This window comes from Rhopalosiphum padi, chromosome 1 (genome assembly GCF_020882245.1).
Source record: "Rhopalosiphum padi isolate XX-2018 chromosome 1, ASM2088224v1, whole genome shotgun sequence".
In the NCBI taxonomy this organism is placed as follows: domain Eukaryota; kingdom Metazoa; phylum Arthropoda; class Insecta; order Hemiptera; family Aphididae; genus Rhopalosiphum; species Rhopalosiphum padi.
This window is the reverse complement of record NC_083597.1, coordinates 80,889,810-80,912,843: the sequence shown is the minus strand read 5'-3', so window position 1 is coordinate 80,912,843 and position 23,034 is coordinate 80,889,810. Positions and strand designations below refer to the sequence as shown.

The 23,034-nt window shown below is 28.7% G+C and overlaps 1 protein-coding gene across 1 annotated transcript in view; it reads left to right on the top strand.

The window, feature by feature from the left end:
• Positions 1-19,759, top strand: part of LOC132929642 (UNC93-like protein) — a 47,534-nt gene extending 27,775 nt beyond the window's left edge. Inside the window, exons 5-7 of the mRNA XM_060995145.1 lie at positions 2,236-2,503; positions 17,832-18,158; positions 18,944-19,759. Of these exons, the coding sequence (XP_060851128.1) occupies positions 2,236-2,503; positions 17,832-18,151 (588 nt within the window). The 3' untranslated portion in view covers positions 18,152-18,158; positions 18,944-19,759. The remainder of the gene's footprint in view (positions 1-2,235; positions 2,504-17,831; positions 18,159-18,943) is intronic.
• The last annotated feature ends 3,275 nt before the right edge of the window (positions 19,760-23,034 follow it).

The following is a 23,034-nucleotide window of genomic DNA, read 5'->3' as shown; positions in this document are numbered from 1 at the left end:
ACGCTTTTCACTAACTACCTATTACAGTAGAATTTTTGGGCTCGCGTATGTCGATGCAGTCATACGTATTTTTTTCTGAACGTTCCAAAAAAAAAAAAAAATCTACAATGTGTGAAAACACTATTTGGTTAATGAAATTAGCATAAAATGTGGTGGCAACACAATCAACACTAACTATAATAATATTAGTACGATACAAGGTGGTAAAAAGTAAAAACGTATACTCATTACACACATTGCCCGTGTATTATTACATATCCATCTTACATATTTTGAAAGACTACCCAACTTACTGACCAACAATTTAGTTTATTGCAAATTTGTACATTTTGGATTCGTATAATATAGCGCTTGAGCTTTCGAATCTAATACCTAACAATAATACATTATGCAAATGGATAGGTACGCGTGCGATATAATTTTATTGCCACAAAACTGCCAGCTATAGGTACTTGGTACTATAATAATAATGCATTTTGTAGGTACCTCTACAATATAATATGTACGTATACCGGAATAATACGCTAAGTCGCTAATAACCACAACAATCAATTATTTCAATACATTTGAATGATTTTTTATAGTTTTCCACGAATGATATTATATTATTTTTGTATGTCGGTAGTCACTATAGTCACATATGCATTATACAAATAATAATAATATATAGGTATACGCGTATATGAACTGCGTTCGATACTTAGGTCTTATATTATTATACTTATGATAAACTATTCACCGTCGATATCGTGATTATTTCGATATGTATAATTCGTAATAATATTGGTAATTAGAGACTTAAGGTAAGTAAAAGACATATTTCGATGATTTTCCAGCTAGTAAGACCGCTGCATATGACTAGTGATACAAGACACAAACTTAATTAGGTACATTTTACGTATATATTTTAAACTGAATGTTCCAATAGGTACCTATAATGTAAATTATTCATTTTGTTTACAAATTTACTACACACAATTTCGATTCATAAATTCAATTATTTACATAAAAGCTGTGTACATAATATTACTATTAAATAAATACCAAAATAAAATGTCTTTCATAAAAATAAAACTGTAACAATATTTTTTGGTGTAAGCATGAAAAAAATATATACAACATACTTATCTGTGCTTTTGACTTAGTATATACATAAAATCATATGAACGTATATTTAACTCAAGGATATAAACTCCATATTATTCACTTTATAATATTGCTACTTTTCTAGAGGAAAACTGAAGACATTAATCTGCAATCTGACAATTTTTTTTTTAGAACTTAATCAAACTTTTACATCTATCCCAATACATTACAATATTCATTTATATTGACTAGTTGACATATAAGTTATTCTTCCTCTCTCGGTGTAATCACTGCTATTGAGATTCCCGTTGTTTACTGTTTTATTAAATTTCTTATCCGGACATTTCGTATACGATTTTCCTAAGCCCACCAAATATAACATTTCAGTCGTTTTGCTTTTAGGAGCTATCTGGCGTTTGGAATATTGTACAGTATTTCTAGATTATTGTTTTTCGTCTCTCGTATAATCTTTATTTTAATTTTGAATATACTTCCTTGTTCATCACTTGTCTAATCATTGTAGATATTTAATATGTTTTTGTTGATAACAAGGCTCATTCTGTGGCTAGACTTTATTCATTTCGCTGTGACCTTAATTACATAGTTTTCGGTATCTACTAATAATACAATGTCATCTACATGTATGCTAACATTACATCGTTATCATTGAGTTTAATTTCATGACTTACTGACTTTGTTGTACGAACAATTTAAACGTATGGGACAAATTATCTTTCTGTTTTAGTCTAGACTTACCTTTAGATTGTAATGATAACTCCTCTTGGTATCAGAATTTACTTTATGTTTTTGAGTTTCATATTCAAATTATTTTAATCAGTTTTTCTAGGATATTCTAGTTCCTCAGCACTTTCCATTGTTGATATCTATTGACATATTTCTGGCCTGCTTGAGTTCTACAAAAATTATGAACAAGTCTTTATATCATATTCATAGTATTTCTCCATTATTTGTCCATTGGTGAAAAAATATGGTCTGTTGTTGACTTTTCTCTTCTAAATCTGTAGAAAATACATAATATTAATTAATAGATTTATAAAGGCATGTGATTTTTTTTAACATGCCATATTGTAATAGGTATTATGTATTATAATATAATATTGACTTACCTAAGCTCCGTGTCCATTTCAGGCGTATGTGTCCTGCGCCCTAGGCATTCCATCCGTCGGGTACGTGATGATATGCTTTGGTGTGGTCAACGCAATATGCTCGCTGCTGTTCGGCACCATAATGAAGTACATCGGAAGACTGCCACTGATGGCGCTGGGCTTCGTTGTCCATTCGATACTCATATGGATCCTGATCGTGTGGCGGCCTCATCCCAACAATCCCAAACTGTTCTTCACTATATCGGGACTGTGGGGCGTTGGTGACGCCGTTTGGCAGACTCAAATGAGCGGTAAGTAAATCTAGCGTGAAAAATGCATTTGACATTAGCCATATTGTAATAAATGTAGATTTGATTAATCGTACACAACACCGCACAGGGAGGTGCTGAATTTTAAAATATGATTTAGTCTATAAATAAGAGAAGGTGGCATGTAGTACAGTTATTAATAGGAACAAAATATAATATATTTTATGATTATTTGCATAAAATATTATAATTTATGTTTATATTGTATTGTATACATATACTTTGGTACATATATAATTAATACTAAAAACAAATACGATTATAACCTCCGCGCGGTAGCAATAGCGACTGCACATCATTCATTATACAAAATATTTTAACATAGGAGTCGTCGGCGTTAGGTGTATACTTACAAATAATTTGGAATTTAACCTTCACCAGAACAATGAGCATCGGAATAAATATACAATTTGTCAAGTACAAAAATAGTGATAAGGCGTTCCCCTTTATAAATCGTATGTAGTGTAGGTACGATGGCCCGTATTTTAATTTGGTTTTTTGCAATATAGGTAGTACGACGTGAAGAACTGAACGATTAAAATATAAAATGCGTAGGTATAAAAATCATCATATTATAAAATATATGCATATAAATGGAAACTACAGCACACGCGTATTATCATGTGAAGTTATATCAATGTATATAATGTGAGGACGAATTTAATTACGATAATAAGTACCATAACTATATTAGCCCTATTAGATACCTATATAACCAAAAATATAGATACATATTCAACGTTATTGTTTAATCTTCAATGATAAATATATTTATATTTCTTCTAATATTACATTACGCATTACCAACATCATCACTTTTCATAGGTTTTGACGTATAGTATTTCTCCCCCAGCCAATTGAAAACTTTAGCAATACAAATTTAATAATTTTGACAATTCGAAATTTCACGGTTGAACAATGACAAAATCTAATTTTGCATGCTATTTTATGGCAGTCATGATCTTGGTTTATAAAGTAGGTAAAAGTTTTTATTTAATCAATTTTAATTCATATTATATAAAAATACTGTGCAATTTTAAAGTTGATGTTTGTTAACAACAATGTCACAATCAATACCTTTTTTACTATACTCTATAGAATCGGAACGACCCAAAACTGTACTGGTATTACTATTGATAAATTGGTTCAATAAGTGTACCTATACTCTCTGCCAAAATCAAATTCATCGTTGCGCAAATGTACTCAACAAACATACCTCAACTATTCGCTAATTCATACATATCTTGACATGCGTGTATATTTTGTTAACCTTGAATCGATTATTATGTAATCCATTTTTAAATGTAAATCACTTTCAATGGCCATTAGTAGTGCTAGATATGGTAAGCACTGGCCCACCGAGTTTTAGCATTTTTACTAGTCCAAATACCCGTTTTAAATGGGATGGAAATTCAAGTTAATTTTACGTCTTGATCCATAAAAGCTTAATCTAGCCTACTGAGTTACTCGGTGACTAGTTGGTAAATTTCGGGCTTGGCCACTACTGTCCAGGGTTATTTTACATTAAATTAAAATATAATATGTATACATACTTATATTGTAATGACGTAGCGGTCGATGTTCAATTGTTATTATTATTATCATCATCATAATTATTATCATTCTCGTCATCATTAACTAATTTACCTCTATAAACCATCATCGTATTGTCCTTGGGGGAAAACATCACGATAACGGCGGTTTATTTCTATATTATGTACATATACATATTTTTTGCATTGTCCTCTTTTTTATTTATTTATTTTTAAGTCGACCATTGTACCGATATACATAATATAAACGACAAATGACAAGTGGACAGTTTAATTTATCCTTTGACCTCTGGAAAACGGATAGATACCTGCATACAATCCCGAGGCTGTCGCGAAAACAATATAATGTATACCTATATAGATACGTCAATGATACTTACATATGACAATAAATAATATTTTCATTTGTAACTTCATTTGAGTTAGCAAATTCTCTGGAAAACTTTTCTGATAGTGGCAGACGATAACAACAATGACGATAATAATAATAATAATTATTATTATTATTATTGAATAACTTTTTAAAATATTCAGTTAATAGGCCAATTAAAAAATATTAATTATTGTGACATTGTGTAACATGAGAAAGTTGACATGTGTAAACATAATTAAAATATCAATTTAATATAATTCAAATTAAATCCGTTAAATTTACTTTTTGTGCAAAATTAAAATAAAGAATCAGATTCAAACGTTACAAAAATGTTATCGGTTCGATGGGTGTGATCGAAACGGTGTGTTTCTATCCATAATAATAAAGACTAACAAATATTAATTTGGAATTTTTTTTTTTTTTATACGCATCCGACAATATACATACTTGACATCGTTTATTATACTGCATACATTGTAAATCGTAATGCGTCAGTGTTACGTAGGATAATATTATGTGCACTGTGCACGTGAAGTACAACAATAATTTTTGAAACTCGCGACAGTGAAGCGCGTTTGAGGGAACCCGCCGACTCTCGTGCGTATAATGCAATTTAAAATGGAGAATATTATTATGTGCTTATATTATATAAAGGTACGCAAAGACGTTCGGAAAAGAAAAAACGATTAAACTCGTCACCCGCTGATACTATACCAATTGTTTTGATGCGTCGTATTCGTATATATATATATATATATATATATATGTATTATGTATATTTATATATTTGATTTTTCATCAAGGACCCAACGTTGTAGCGGAGGTCGTGTGCATGTCACCTGACAACAACGAGCGCGCAAATGTGTTTGCTGAAATTAATATTATTATTAATATCTTCACAAGAGAGGAAAAAGTGAAACGAAATTACATACTATCAAAATATTTTAATCAAAGCTCGGAACTCATAATATAGCTTCAATACATTATTTTTGGGATATGTTTATAAGGTTTAATCGTTTTTCGTACTTCCATGAAGTCGAATTAGATATTTTGTATTTTTACGATGTTTAACGTTTAAGTTTGGATTTGTTTTACTATTTTCCATTTCCATTTATATTCTTAGTAAAGTAATTAAGCGAATTTCAAGAAACATACATTTTAAAAACAACGAATAACACAGCAAAAAAATACATATTGTTATATTATGTCACATAATACTGATAAATTTTACACCACGGAGGCACGAACTTTTTTAAGCCAAATTCACAATTTTCTATACTCGAACCAGGTCGCATATCCAACATGTATACGCCTTTTTTCACGCAAAACCGTCCGTATAACTTATGAACATAAGTTTCGATGTTTTACAATGAATATTAAAATTCGATTCTCCACCACTTTTTGACCCACCTAAATATATTTTTGGACTTAGTACGAAATTACATTTGTTTAGCGATGGTTCGCGTGTTTTATTTAAAACGGCGGCCGAAATATTCCAACGAGTAAAAAAATAATAATTATATCAACCATAATATTACATAATTATTTTACAAGTATATTGTAGTAGCACGTATTTCGATTTGGACTTTCACCGCGAGTCATCGTCGTCGCGCGGCGTGTGTATGACATACGACCAGCAGTGTCGCGGCTGTATACGCAAGTGCGCAACAATAATACATATACGAACGTATATATATCGTACGTACCTACCTATATGTATTTACGCACGGCTGCAGTCATAATTGCACACTTTGCATGGACGCGTGCCGTGTCCGGTGTCCAGCAGCCGTACGTATTATTGTTAATTGTTATGACTGTAAACCGAGTGCATAATAAAGCCAAATAGGGCCCATAGAGACATGTAATAGGCATAAAGTATATAATATTAAAGTAAACATCAAATTGTAGGAAAAAATTGATGAAAAAAACTAAAACCGATTCGGACTTGGTGTGAACAAGGAACGGACGTTGAAAGAGAGAGAGAGGTTAGGCACAATAGGGACGAGTGGCCGACGGTAAGGATTAGGTTGCGCATGCATTATAATATATAATAATATATACTATTGCGAGAGGTGTATCTAAACGATATGCGTATATTATCGTTGGTTCGTTAAAGTACGCACTCGTTTTTCGGAGCCTTTTCAATCCGACCGTATACGATATATACATATATATATATGTCGTCAGCTCCCCCCAAGGAGAAAACGGCTACCGTTTTACTGCGGACGAGAGACGGACATTCAACTATACGTATTATAATATAGCGAGAGACAGAGACGGAGAACAACGATCGTCAATGGTCACTAATGGTCTCGGTGCAAATTACGCGCGATGTGTATATTATAATACAGTATACGTGTAAAACATTGTAATGATGTTTTACAGATATTATGAATTATATATACCTACCTACCAATAACCTTTAGGTTAAACGAGCGCCGTATAATATTCTGTAGTTTGAAAACGAAACTAATAAACGCCAAACACAAATTTCGAATTATTAGTACATGGCTAGCAACATAGTCGTCAACATTTGTACGATTGTCCCGTCCATACATTATATTTTACTGTTGATTCACTAAATAATCCACAAATATTCCGGGTATTCACGTCATATGTCTATAAGCCTGTTTAGTATAATGTGTATTATTGCCATTTCCCCTAAAACATATAGTATTAACTCCACTATCCCGTGTAATTTTTAAGCAAATATACCTACAATACGAATGATGGTGATAACAGATTTGTTATGGGACATGACATGAGTATAATAACTGTTATAATAACAACGCATGCAATTTGTATCATTTGACCTTTTTTTTTTTAATGCTCCAAATTTTAAATTAATTTGGTTAATTAGGTCTCTTAATAAATAATTATATGAAAATAAATTTTGAAAATATATAAAACACACATCAAAGTGTCAATTTAATACGCATCATACTCTTTAGAAATATACAGCCATGCTGTCCATACTGAATGATTAAAGTAAAGATGAACACTCAATTTTCAAAAAGTATTAGGTAACGTTTAGTTAAATAATATTTTTTTTAAATCAGTCATTACAAAACATTATTTACGAAAAAAATAATTATATTTTTACTTTCTTCATAATTATCATTTCATAAGTCTTTTATTTAATTTTTAAAGACAATATACATTTATAATTTAATATTCCAAAGTAGCATAGATTTTTGAGAACTTTAATATGTATATCTATAAAAATTAAATTTAAAATAATAGGTAGTTCATTAATATTATGACTTATAAATATGTAAAACTTTGATGAACGCAAAATAGTGGACTAACATTCTATGGTATACCTTTGTAGCTCTGTGCCACACTATTCCGCTCGATAACAAATTACAATTGGTTTCATGGCAGTTATTGTAAAAGGTATAAATTTAGGAAATTTGATATATTTTTTTTTTCATTACATTTTTATTAGCACATAATATAACCACACACAATACGTACAAAAGCATGTAACAAATTGCGATATTATGTTGATTATCAGTTTGTCACTATACAACTAACGCTGGCATAACGAAATTAATTGAATTTTTTGGAATATTAGGTATGTGAAAAAGTATTGTTTTTTACCAGAACCTTCACGTTCTCCTATATTTTGTTTTTATAAATTAATAAATATCCATTAACTTAGTGTACCAATTTTTAGACAGTAGTTATACTTAACTAACGTAAATAAGATCAAAACCATGCGCAATTCGAAAACAAAAATAAATATAAGCCCACAGTCACATTAAATATAAATGTATTATTGTTTAATTATCCCTGTTTACGCATATTAATATTGCAGCAGTGCAGCATCAGTTAACCTGCTACCATAGTCCATAATATGTCGTGTTGACCAAATTACTTTGACGTTACTTTCGTCATTAATCAGTTCGTTGATTTAATTTATCTCCTCTTGCATTGTTTTAAACAATAAACTAATCTATATTCGCGTATACGATTTCTCGGAGACGGACATCCTATTAATGAACAATATAGACTAAAACTTTATGTATTAACTAACCAATGCTAAGTCGTTTCCGGTTAATTATTAAACAGTATGGATCTTTTTCTAAAAATAGTTTATTAGATTTCAGATATTATTCTTGTGAGAATAAGATATAGGTACCACATTGATAGGCCATTGATAATAAACTCAATTGCTAAAATATTTACTAATAATAATCATTAAACAGCAATACAAAATTAATTATTCCGTTAGGCTTAGTTTTACAATTTTCTATAAACATTGACAAGGCTACTCATTTTACTAATAACATTGTGCGTTATTATTGCAATGCATAGTTTACATATAGTATATTTTGTAGATATTTAAAAACAAATATAATTCGATAAAACTCAAAATGTTTTTTTTTCAACTAAATGACGACATAATAATTATATTGCCAGTATTATATTATAATACCTATATATGCTATATAATATGACATTATAAATAGAAAATACCTATACGACGTGAATGATTATTCATTTTCATGTTGATGGGTGCGCCTTTTATTGATAACGGGATGACGTGCGCGGTGCGCTTCCTTCCTTAATCACGTCCCTATGCATACCGTGCGGGCAATATATTAGTAAAAGTTTCGCAAAAGCGGAAAATCATTTTTTCCTACGTTTTTAAATTATAGTTCATGCCAAAACCGTCGATGCAGGTGCAGCAGCTGCCGCGACAAGTCTTTTCAATTTTTTTTTCACGCGTAACTCGCTATATTTGTCTGACTGAAAAACGAATAATAATATGTAAAAGCACATTTTTTTATCTACCCTGTCCGTCCTTTGATATCCATGCATTACATTATCCGTCCATCTATATCCGCGCGTCCATTCGTGCCGCATTGGCGCACAGACAAAACCCACGACTGTAGCTGCAGCATGTCTAATTAAAATTCAGTCGTGTTTTACTTATTGTTCTGCGGACTCTCGTGTATCTATGTTTCCGGGTACCGTTTTTATAACGCGGACGCGCGTTATTTTCTGCTTACTATTAGGCATTTCACGTCCGTACACTCTTCTAATGTGGATTGTCATAATTATATTATTCAATAATCGTACGAGCAAAAAAATTCTTTAAATTATGTTTGAGGATCGTATCGGAATTCAGAGATACTTATTGATATTATAGTTTTTATTGAGCATGCTACGTATATAGAATAATTGGACACTTGTATCAAAAAAAAAAAATTAAGTTGCTGACAAACCCTATAACCATTATTGTGTGAGTGCGTGTGTAATTACAGATAAAACGTCTTCTATTATATATAGTATATTATATAAGCGATATCAAGGAATCTTTATTTTAACCTTCAACACATGATTTTTATTACTGATCATCTTTAGATTATTTACAACATCAAAGATAGTTGAATAATAAAAAAAAAAAAAACCTTACTTAACAATATCATCATATTATATGATATTTGCATTTAGATCATACAATAACGATATAGGTATTTATCTACAAAATTTGGTCAATGAACTTTATAATGCGTAGGCAATATTTCAATACCTACCAAAGATAATACTTGATTTGTACAAACAATATAGACATTATAGTTTCTGATGCCGGGCCGATAAGAAAATTTCAATTAAATTGAGCATTATAATAAACTTTTTTTTATCGACTACATGAATCGTTTATTGCTGGTAACTCGCCGTATACTGAAATCTGTGCTACACAACATATTTTTATCAGTTATTATAAATTATATTATATGATATTTTATATTATTGACTATTGCAAATGAAAAAATAAATTTTTTTTTTATCACAAGCACGTAACTGTTTTGCCAACTGTAGTAACTTGACCCCCAAATTTCCAATGATTTCGTAATATCAAAAACGGTAATCAAAACAATATGCACTTGGCTGTTGATTTTTTTGAAAATCGTTATAAATTGTATACCAAGGTCGACGCGAAAAAGCCATGCGACGTCTATATATCTTAAACAAGAGAAGAGACGAATATAATTAATAATTGCTGAAGATCTTTGCATTATTATATTTAAAAAAAAAACGGTGTTAGTGACGTAGGTATTACAATGGACCATTAGGTCTGATGACTTGCCAAACAGAATTTTCCGCGCGCGCCCGTTTGGTTGTATACATATATTATATGTAAAACCCATTGTAGACGACCTAAGTATTCCGCGTGTCCCACAGCGTTAATCTTTGACCTCCTAGCTCTACTCAACTCTAGTACGATCAACAACCTCTTCGGCCACACACACACACACACACACATACATGGGCTCACCAACATCTTAGCAGATTAATATATAAGTCTCAATCGTCTCATTATTATTATATGACTATTATTATTTATATTTTCTAACCAATGATTATTTTTTTATTACGTTATAATAATACAAACTCTACGTGCTTTATATATTATTAAGATATTGTATTATCCATCGCCATTTAAATAAAATTATAATATTAATACGAATAAAACGATAGTATATATGTGTAGCCTTGTAGGTACACACAGTAAGGCTGATTAAGTCGACGAGTATTATTTGGGCCGTTTTAATTTTAGTTGATAATAATAGTAGATCATAATTAAACGATTTAAGAGTATAAATTGCATTCTATTGTAACAAATAGGAATATAGGATTAGTTAATTCTTTTTTTACGCTTGATTTTACAAATTACTTAATATAATGTAGTAACACTGTGGTCGGTTCTGCCATATTTTATAACTGTTTATGTCCGTCTTCTGTCTTGACTTTAAATTATACATAGCTTCATTGCTTTTTGAATGTTTATTGTATAAATTAATTATTCAAATTTTAAAATATTGACATAAGCGATATAAATACCTCGAAAATGACTCAGTTGTGTATACAATTAAAATACAATATTGGTAAACAAAATTCAAAAATGTTAATATTTTTATTTTTTAATGATTTAGATCAAAAAGTAATCAAACTATAATAATTATCTGAATCTTGAATACAGTGTAATTATTTTCCAAAATATAAGAAGATGTTATTCATGAGTCATAAAGACATGCTGTATGGCTGTAACGTATATATTTATATTAGAATAGGCTAGGCAGTGTACATAAGTATGAAGTTTTCGATAGGACGTTTGTGTTAACCTTTCTTAAAAATACATTTACAAATTAGAACATTAAACATTGTAGTTTATATTATATTATAAATTCCAACTAAAGTGTTGTATGTTACGCATTTATTGATGTAACTTCAATTGATCAATTGTACATAGTTTGTTGTATAAATTAAATTGCCGTTATGATAATAATATTTGCTACAAAATTGAAGTATAATTTTAAAAAAAAATACGTATTAAATATCGACCAAAGAAAACTAAACAGTGTAATACGCACAGCACTTGACAAAAGACATGAATTTACGATCAACGTATGGAACACATCTATAGTATTAGGTACATATTTATACATATAAAATTTCTAAAATATTATGTACAAGTTATCAAGTACCTATTTTATATATGCAAATTATACGTTTAATAACATAAGAAGAATTGGGTCAAATATTCAAAAACAAAAAACAAAAAGCGTAACTAAAAAAATGAATATTATTTGTTTGTAAAATTTTGAACTAGAAAGCAAAAATAATAAATAGCTATTCATAGCTATCACTAGTATGAGTACATTCAAATATATAAATTATATTATCCAATTCTACTTTGATGTACCTAAAAGAATAAAATAATCGTTATACACTTATACCTATAGGTAATTCATAAATACATAATATATCATTATTTCATGTGAATTATAGGAAGCTCCAATTCACAGAAACAATGAAAACGCATATTTTAAAACCGAAACGTTGTGCAACAATGCAACATAATATTAATATGTATTTATAACATAATATTATTATTACCTGTACAGTATACATATTTTAGTGTTATAATGTGTTTAAGAATGACAGAACACGTACAATTTTTATTTTTGTATTTTCATATTTACTTATTAAATAAATTACATAAACTCTCAACCTTCTCAACCTATATCCTATGAATAATTACAAAAACCAAAAACCTAGTTTTGAACAAAATATTTAGTTCAAAACTTAGATTATACAATTTCTACATTGCAATACGTCCACAACAATAAATACGGAAAATAATTTGAATAAATATTGCTATTTGCACATCGCAATGGAAGTATTAATCGTATACGTTCACACATTTGCAAAATTTTCGTAAGCGATCGGTATTAGATTTTCAGGATCTACAGATTGCTGTTGCTGCAGTTATATAATTTATTATAATGTTGTTATTCGTGAGTATTGGGCCCGCAAGTTCAACCTACACTGTTCCTTCGCGATTATTACCATTTAATGGTACCTATTTCAAAAGTCGTTCACGGTCGTTTCCATAATAACAACAACAAATAATAGTAATAATTATTTTATGTATAGATACCAATGATAATAATAACATAATAGTTTAAAAGTTGACGTTATATGAATTACGCGAGTGTATATTATACAATATACATTATACATATATTATACAGTAGGGAATAGTTAGTGACTTCTCATTGAATACCTACAGAAGCGGAATAATAATTATTAGCGTTGTGCAATTTTTCCCTCCGATTAAATAGATTCAACCAAACCGATTCATACTCGTTAAATATTATATATATATATATGTAAAAATTATAAATAAAAATAAAAAATACAGGGTGTACGACCAAACATTGATTAAATGCTTTAAATAGCATTTTAAGGAGTGAAACTCCATTAACATAACGCTCAAGATTGTATTCGTATAAATGGACATTTTAGGATTTAAATAAGGCTTATATATATACACGTTAATGGAGTATCGCATTTTAAAATTCTATTCAAAACACATAGTCAATGTTTGGTCGTACACCCTGTATTTTTATTTTTTATAAATCACGCAAGCTATACACGCACCAGGACTATACCAGAACCTATCCTATGCCACCACTGTCGCCGCACTATACATTTTATATCGAACTTGAAGTGCGTATTGATGCATGCAGTATTTCATTATAAAATTTATATATATATGTGTGTGTGTGTGTGTGTGTGTGTCCTATGACCTATACTACCTACTCCTATAAATGTCATTACGAACACTGCAGAACATTATTTGCCAACAATACAAAAATAATAACATATAAATAGGTATAGTGCACTTACGTATATAATATGCATACATATTATTATATTATTACATATTATTATGTTCATCTATCGGTTGACACGAAAGTATTTCATCAAAACGTATCATTCAATTATTTTATAAATTATGATAATTGTATGTTGCATTAGTATTTTAATTTTATAAACCAGTAAAAATCATTAGTTTTAATACTCTTGCACATGTTTACATATGTATATTGTATGTATAACGTATATTATATCCTAGGTTATTCGTCAAACTTGCCCGCTCCTCTTTTATTCTTCTCCAATAATGCTGTAAATCAAAATATGGTTTTTGTATTTTTAAATTTACTTAAAGACCATATTTTTAAACTTTTGAGGATTTTTGTTCTAATTAAAAAGATACAAACTTCTGTTTATCAAATAACAACCTCCATTTTCTACTATACATTATTTAGCTGATATTTTTTTAGAAAATTTCTACGTATCAAATTGTAATTTAAATGAATAATTTAACTTTGTGTAACAAGGATAATAATTCCATTATAATGAGTTTGATAGTATGGGTGTTATAATGGTAATTTTAAACTTTTAATAGATTATATCAATCTATCAATATTTATAGTTTAGAAAATAACCCAAGTATAATAAATACATTATCTGATAGGCATGTATTTTATATTTTTGTAATATTATTTTGAAGGAATTATATAAACTTAATATAAATATTTTAATAACTGAAAAACTACTTGTTCGGATTTAAAATCATAACTTTAACACTTATATAAAAATATAAAACAACAGTTTAAATTAGGTAGGTGCAACAAAATGTTCTGAAAAATTATCTACTTAATAATGTACAGTTAAAAAGAGGGAGGGGTCTATCTTAAAAATGGAAGTTTGTATTACCATAGATCACTCTTTAAGTACCTAGTAGACAAGTTCTCAAGAATTCGAATTAATTTATTAATAAATTAAAAAAATTACCGTGAACATGCTTAGACGCTTGGTGAATCATGTAGTGATGTATATACTACAATACTAATAAATAATATTATTACTTACAATTAATTATTCCTCGTTAACCAATTTATATCAAGGTTTTGCATCAAGTATAGGTAGTATAAACATGCACGTACCTAAGGTAATGTTTTATACCCCAAATAGGGTTTGATATTTACGAAAAAAATATTATAAAACTATTTGCTCAACGCAAAGTCTAAAAACTATTCATTCAATAATTCAATAATCGAAAGATATACAGGTAGTACAGGTAGTAATAAAACATAGAATATTATGGAATATATATGCATCTATTTACATACATACAATATATACATATTTATAAACAAACATGCCGAGTTTTAAGTTATTAGAAACAATTTTTTTTTATAAAACTGTGTAAAAAAAAAAAAATTAAAAAAAATAATCCAATGGGGTGTAGGGGTTGGACGATTGTCAACTCCCATACCAACAACCACTTGAAAACCGCTACCACATTACACGGCGCGGGGAATTAACTACATAATCTGTTCTTCGACGACACGCCCGTAAGGCATACCCAGCACGCACACGCATGGATATTATATTATATATATACAAAGTTCATACATAATATATATTACTAGACCTAGTCTTTTCAAGTGTGCTCATCGTCTAGTCACAACGCAACAATAATAATTATAATATAATAATACAATATGCGACGCTGTTCATTCAGCATACGCATAATATTAGCCGATTTATTATCAGTAACATGATGATATTTTAAAAAAATATTTTGTTTTTTGATATAAACAATAAACTTCTATAGAAGGAATGTTGGTATGCTTATACTGCAGTTAAATGTATAGTAATAAACATAAATATACAGGTACAAAATAATATAGTCGTCGTGGCAGAAATCAATTGTCTTATTATATGAGTCTATGATTTGTATATTTATATGCCGCGAGGTAAATTGAAATTTTTCTAAAATATAGTGATGTAAATACTTTAAATTATATAAAAATATTATTTTAAAAAACACAAAAATATAATGAAATAAAAAGTATCACATTTATATGTACCTATGAGTATAATCGTGTACACATTTGTATTATTCAAGGACAATAAAAAAAAAAAGTGATCACAAGAAATATAACATAATATCAATAATATCATGTTACATTTAACAAAACAATTAGACTATAAATATATATTAAAACAGCAAACAATTTGTAATAAGTTTCAAAATGTTTTTTTGTAATTATCCAAAAATAAAAATAAAAGCCAAAGTGGGGGTTTCGCCCTAATTACACTACTGAATATACATACCTGAAATTAAATTATATATTTATTTGATTAGTTTTTAAATTTTTCATTTTTAAATTAAATATATATTATATTATATTATAGTATGCAGTAAAGATTTTACTTAGGTTGACTGCCATTATCGTTTGCCATGTGTCAGAATGAATGATTTATTAAGTAAAACGATTATTTATATGTATCATTCGAACATATTATTATTATTTAATATTCATGTAACTTAAAATATATATTAATATATTACAAGATATGCTATTTAAATTATTATACACTATAAGTAAATTAATATTGGTTAGGTACCTACTACAAAAGATGAATATTTTCGAAATATTTGACATGATATGTATTGCTCGTATAAGTTATAAGTACTTTAACTTGTATGTTACACAATTACGTTTGACGAAATAGTGGGCGTATAGAATATATACACTAATATATAATTAACAGGAATAAAAGAAGATGTTATAGAATAATATTTAGTAGTTGAAAAAAATTGACGTAATTAATTTTCAAATTGTTAATTTTATACACTTTATAATTGACGGGGAAATTGAATAAAAAATAAATAACGTTATGTATTCTTGTACAAATTGCGTCAATGGGTAATGTATGCGGATTATCGTACATAAAACATATTTATTATACATACGTATGTCGTATTCGTACATCGATGTATATACATCATTTATAATATATTAATAGTAATTATAATATCGTTATTCTTGTACGCTACAACCATATTGTGAGTAAAATAAAAAACAATGTACTAACTTTTTTTAAGCAACGCTCATTAATCATTATTAGAAGGAAATCAAAAATACATAGTATACCTGCTGTATGTAATTAAAAAATATAAACAGAAATCATCAGTTATTCTGTCTTAACAGACGGCTACTCGCACTTTCCGTAATTAACGTACGTAAAAAAAACAAAGTTAAAAGTCACTTTTTCGACGCGTTATTATAAGATGCTATGCAGAGTGCCACTGATATACGCGTGTAACATATTAATGTACTATAGGTAATATTGCTGTGAAGTGATATTGGCTTTGAAATCAATAATCAATCCATTCTGCTTAGGTCGCATTTGCTTGAATGTCTATTAAATTAAAATATTTCATTTGTTATAATTTCAAAGGATTAGGTTAAAAAAAATATATTGATTATTATAAAAAAATACACACTAGTACTAGGTTGCATAAGCAATCATTAAACATTCAATGCTTCAAAAGTTAGCTAATGATCACTCAAATTTAATTTAGTGGCTCGTAGTTAGTCCAATACATTTTAATACATTATTAAATTAATTATGCAATTCAGCATACATTTTTATATTTAATAAATGTTCGCTTAACCAATGTATCACAGATAACTTTCATATTATACAATATACACTATAACCATTAACCACAACAATAACCACAGCGTGGTAGATACATTTATTGTCCATTGCAATATTTATACAAAAAAAAAATATATATTGCAATCGATAATTACTATATTAAGTTTGCAGCCATAAGAATAATAGTCACCCATACGAACATCTTATTCTTTCCGTCTGGCGTTTTTAAAATATAAGAGGATACAAATTGAAAATATAAAAATATCGTTGTGTCAAAAACTATGTTATGACTATTTTTTATTTATGACGCAAATTAATTTGACAGATCTTTAAATTTTAAAACTACAGAAATCCCCGGGTCGATGCACACGAGTTTCACACTCCCGCTTGTAGATAACCGCGGTGCCTATCGTCACGCAGCGACGCAACGCGTACTTGATTATAAGCAGCTGTACACCCTGTGCCCTATATTATCCTATAAGGTCTTAACCTATTAGCATTAATATGATTAAAAAAAATGTTTTTTTTAATTTTAATAAAAAAATGTCTTGTTTGCTTACAGGTATCTACGGGACGCTGTTTAGGCGCAACAAGGAAGCGGCGTTCAGTAACTATCGGCTGTGGGAGTCGGCCGGCTTCGTGGTGGCGTACGCGTACAGCACGCATCTGTGCGCCCGGAAGAAGCTGTACGTCATGGGTGTCGTGCTGTTCATCGGGTTCGTCGGGTACATAATCGTCGAAATCCGACACAGCGTCAAGGCCAGGCGGCTCAAACGGCTGGCCGACGACCCGAAGTCGGAGCCGCTGCCCGACGAGACCGTCAACGAGACCGACGACGAGAAGGACGACATCGACGACGAGATCATCGTGACGCATTTATGAACAACGGGTGAGTGACGACGGATTTTTCCATTTCTATTTTACCAACCTCTAACTCTCGAATAAAATAGAATAATAATCATAATAATAATATAATTTATTTATTATTTCATGATGTACCTGGACCAATAGTAAAATAAATTATCAGAGAAATCTAAACCCGACAAATCATTACATGCACTCTATATGGGAATATGTCTCTGACAAATCGGACTAATGAATATTACTTAAAGTAGCCAAATGAGCGTCTAGTTAGTCAACGTAGCTGGCGGTAGACGATGGCCCTTTGAAGCTAATCACCTATACTGTTAAGCAAATATATTTCCGTTAGGTTGAATGAATCGTGTACAAACATGAAGTATCAGAGTTATATTATTATTATTATTATTATTGTAGGGATTTTAGTATTTATTCCCGCAAAGAATAGATAACGCGCGTGTATAATGTATATTATGTTTGAGTTTGGCACAACAATTCTCCTAAGCAACAAAACATCAATGCATAGGAAAAAAATAACTCTGATATTGTAAATATACAATACATGCAATAGGTACGCGTGCAGGGATTTGTAATAGACAATTATTATAATAATTGTCAGTTTAAATTAATAAATTATAACATCACTTTACCTACGATAGATCATTGATTATTATAGTAAACTACATTTACTTATTGATGATAATATGACGATGTGCACGGGCTGAACTGCAAATTGACATTTTGCTAATAATTATTTACAACACTTAAGCTAGCTTTGCCGACAATGTTTTAATTATTTGTGTTTTTGTTTTACAGACTTAATCGGTGTGCTATATATAGAATAAACCAAGATGCTCAGTTGCTATGTTATTAGAACGTCTTCATCACTTTTAAAATATATTTATTTTTACTATAAATTATATTTTGTAACGTAAATACGTATGGAAATCTGTGTGATGTATTGATTACACTCATTACCAATACTGTGTAATTTATTACTGCATTTTGTACATAGTATTTATACTGCTTCATAATTTGCATAGAAAATATGTATCAGTAAAAAAAAATTGTACATTACTTTTACAATATTATTATTAGCATTAGTATTATTATTATTAAATATCGCCCTTTTTTTTTGTAGTGAAAGTGATCTAGTTTTAACATTAACTATTACTAACTATCCGTCATAGATGGTTTACGTTAATTATACATGATAAAATGAGTTAAATTATTTATACGCCTAATTCATAAGTATTAAAGTAGATAGATACTTCGCGTAGTTAGTCAATTATTTTGTTTTCCTTTACAAAACACGTCCAATAGTATTATTATATACATATTATATTAAATAGATATAGATTTAGATAGTGTGTAATTAAAAATTGAATATTTTTGTTGTTACTTATTATTATAATTTTTGTGTATGATGTGTGTTTGATACATTTAGATTTTAATTCGCTCGACAGCTTAGGCATATATCCTACAATATATTATATTATATAAAACGATATAGACAATAAAAATATAATATATAGGTATATCCTCATCAGCAGCAACTGTGATGTGATTTATCTCGTAGAAATGTGTATAAAAATTAGATTGTATAATAAAGACAAAATATATATTACGAAATCGTTTTTTTCGTCTTGTACTTGCGTGCTTTTCTAATACCGATATCACAATATAATGTTATTGCGTTATGCGTATGTGTATTAAATGTACATAAAACTGAAAGGATTTCTCCCTACTATTGGTTGTTGAACGAATATTATTATTTATTTACTTTTATTAGATTGAACTGATTGGAGCTATAGGCGGAGGATGGCCTGCCCGACGTAGTTGGTAGAGAAAGGCGAAGAAGAACAAAAACAATACGGCTTTATAAGATTAAATTCTGTCGTCGTTATTTTCGCACGTCTCGAACATCGCGCACTGAGTGTTAATCATTAATATATGACGCGCAACGCGGTTAGATAATTTAGGCGGTCGGTTACTATACAGTTATCATTACGACGCGACGCGTATCGAAAAAATTAGAAAAAATAAAATAATAAGTAATAACCAGTAACTAGTTACTGGTTTTACCATTGGCTAATGAATAATTTAAATGATGTGTACCTTAACTATAACTACAACTACAGGTATTTACACATGTTTATATAATATTATACATATGTATGATACAACTCCTGCGAATAATCTCCTCGCCGTCCTAGCACAAGTATACAGGGTGCCTCAGTATGTTTTCTAATTAATATTTTTTTTTAAATCATAACTGAACCTATTTATAGAAGGATACAATTTTTTGTAATACAAAATAGATGCCTACAATTTTCAAATAAAAAATGTTCAATTTATGAATGAATAATGTATCTAAATATTTTAAAAACTTAATTTTGGTCACCAAGTAGGTAATAGTAATCAAGTAGATTATTATAATATAAGTTATAAGTTCTTAAATTTAAAATAAGTATATTATAAATGTATAGTATTTTCTATTTAACTTACATATGAGAAATGAGCTTATAAGGCAAATGCGATGAACACTCTGTATAAAATATTATACATACACCGGTTCATGTCAATACACTCACGCGCGTATCTTTATTATTAATATGAATTATGAGGACATGAACTCGTCGTATTCGTTGTTTACGTGAAACACGTATAAGATGCTAAATTTTCATTCTTCTTAGGTAGTACTTAGAAGTTAATTGAATACAGTAGACATTATAATGTTTAAGTAAAAATCAATTTATTGTAAACAATAAATTATCTATGTTCTCTTATGGTTTTTTTCTCGATATTTCGATTCGATAAAGATGTACATTTTTAAATTCTAAAAACCCACTAATAAATAGCTCACATAAAAATTTAAATATCGAAAAATATAGGTATTTGACGAGATAATAAAGGTATGTATCTTTTTATAATCTTAACTTTTCAAGTTTGATAATAAGTAAATCTATAATACTAGCAGTTATTAAAATTAATAAATTTAGGTATTTATGTTAAAGCTGAACTTAAATTATTTTATATTAGAACATTTTTTAACATAAACTGTATACCATTTACTAGTGTGTATGAGTAACATTATTTGTATCATTATATATTTTACATACAAACAAGCCAATTTTGCAAAAATCTCCAACATAAATTGATATTTGGTTCAAACGGTACTACAGTATAGGTTTATTAGTATAATATTAGTATACATTATAGCTCTCGATCGTGTAAATCCTTCTCGTGTATATACTATGAGTACGCACTACGCAGTATCGTGTCCTATCCGTTATGTTTATTTTTTCTTTTAACAATATTTTACGTGTATTAGAAATATTATATAATCCACTTAGGACACGCCCTGAGTGACCGTGAACCTCTCAACGTAGATATTTTTACATGACCTGAACTGTGATGTATATTATTATTTATTATATACACACCGTTCGATATTTTTTCTCAGCTCTTTATTTGCATATATTATAAATGTGTGTGCGATTTTTACATCCAACCACCCACTCCTCCACACAACAGCGTACTTTGGTCAAACATCACGTAAATTGTAAGTATATATATATGTACTATACTATTATGTACACGCAATATAATATAAGCCACTCCTGTAAATATTATTAAGTGTTCGCCTTAAGGACAAGACGTTGCTCCCGGTCCAGAAGTTACATGGATAAATCGCGAATACGCTTTGCTTTAACATAATATTAGCACAATATAATAAAAGTAAGTTCATTCAATATTTGTCCGAAACGCATTATAAACTTTATAGTTTATTATTACCATTGTTTCTCAAAGTGTAATAAATACTCATCCATAATATCTAAAATATTTAATATGTTTTTTAAATCAACAACTGATTGAATCCTATTAAAAATCAAACTAAAATTACGTCTTAGGAATGTCAAAGTTACGACACAAGACTTGTTATTCACATTAAAAAAAAATATCACTATTATTATAAAAAAAATGGTTATACAAGCTTAGACAAAATAATAAATACCTAACGCGACAAAAATAAAAACCATATAGTTACAATTACTATTATTAGATTAATATTTTAATCTATGTATATATACTATATAGATATATAATACGTGGTATATATTATAATATACTACGTTACTACCCATATTTTACGTATATTGTTAGAGCCTCTAATTAAATATATTGCGTTGGGCCATATAAAAGTTAAACTATCATAATCACAGTTTACAAAATTACAGAACTTAATATCCCATCAACTTTTAATATGTATAAAAATTAATTTTTAGCGAAATTATAATTTGTAGGTACTTTCTTTTATACAATATATACACGCAACATACTCGTACATGCATACGCTATGCTCAACATTATATCTATAACCTATACAACAAATTATTAAAATAAATTAACCTTATATGTCAAATTTGATGTTATTGGGTTTTTAATTAAAAAAATATATTGTATATACAATAATAATATACTAAACTATGCATGTATATATAGTTACGATTTCTTGCAATAATAGTTTTTATCGGTTGTATCTTTTACTTACCTTCAAATTTCAATATTTGTATTATTATTTATTATATAATAATTGTATTATTATTTATTATATAATAAATAATAATAATACAAACATTGAAATTTGAAGGCAAGTAAAAGATACAACCGATAAAAACTATTATTGCAGGAAATCGTACCTATATATAAATATGTAGTTTAGTGAACATAATATAGATTTTATCACTGATAGAAGGAACTGATAAAGTCTTCAGTGTGATATTTTTTGTTTATCTTATATAATATTATAAAATAATATTTATTTATTACATTCATATAATATTTTATATTATATTAATTTGAAGTGCATATTATATAATTTTTAAAAGCATATTTTGAGGATT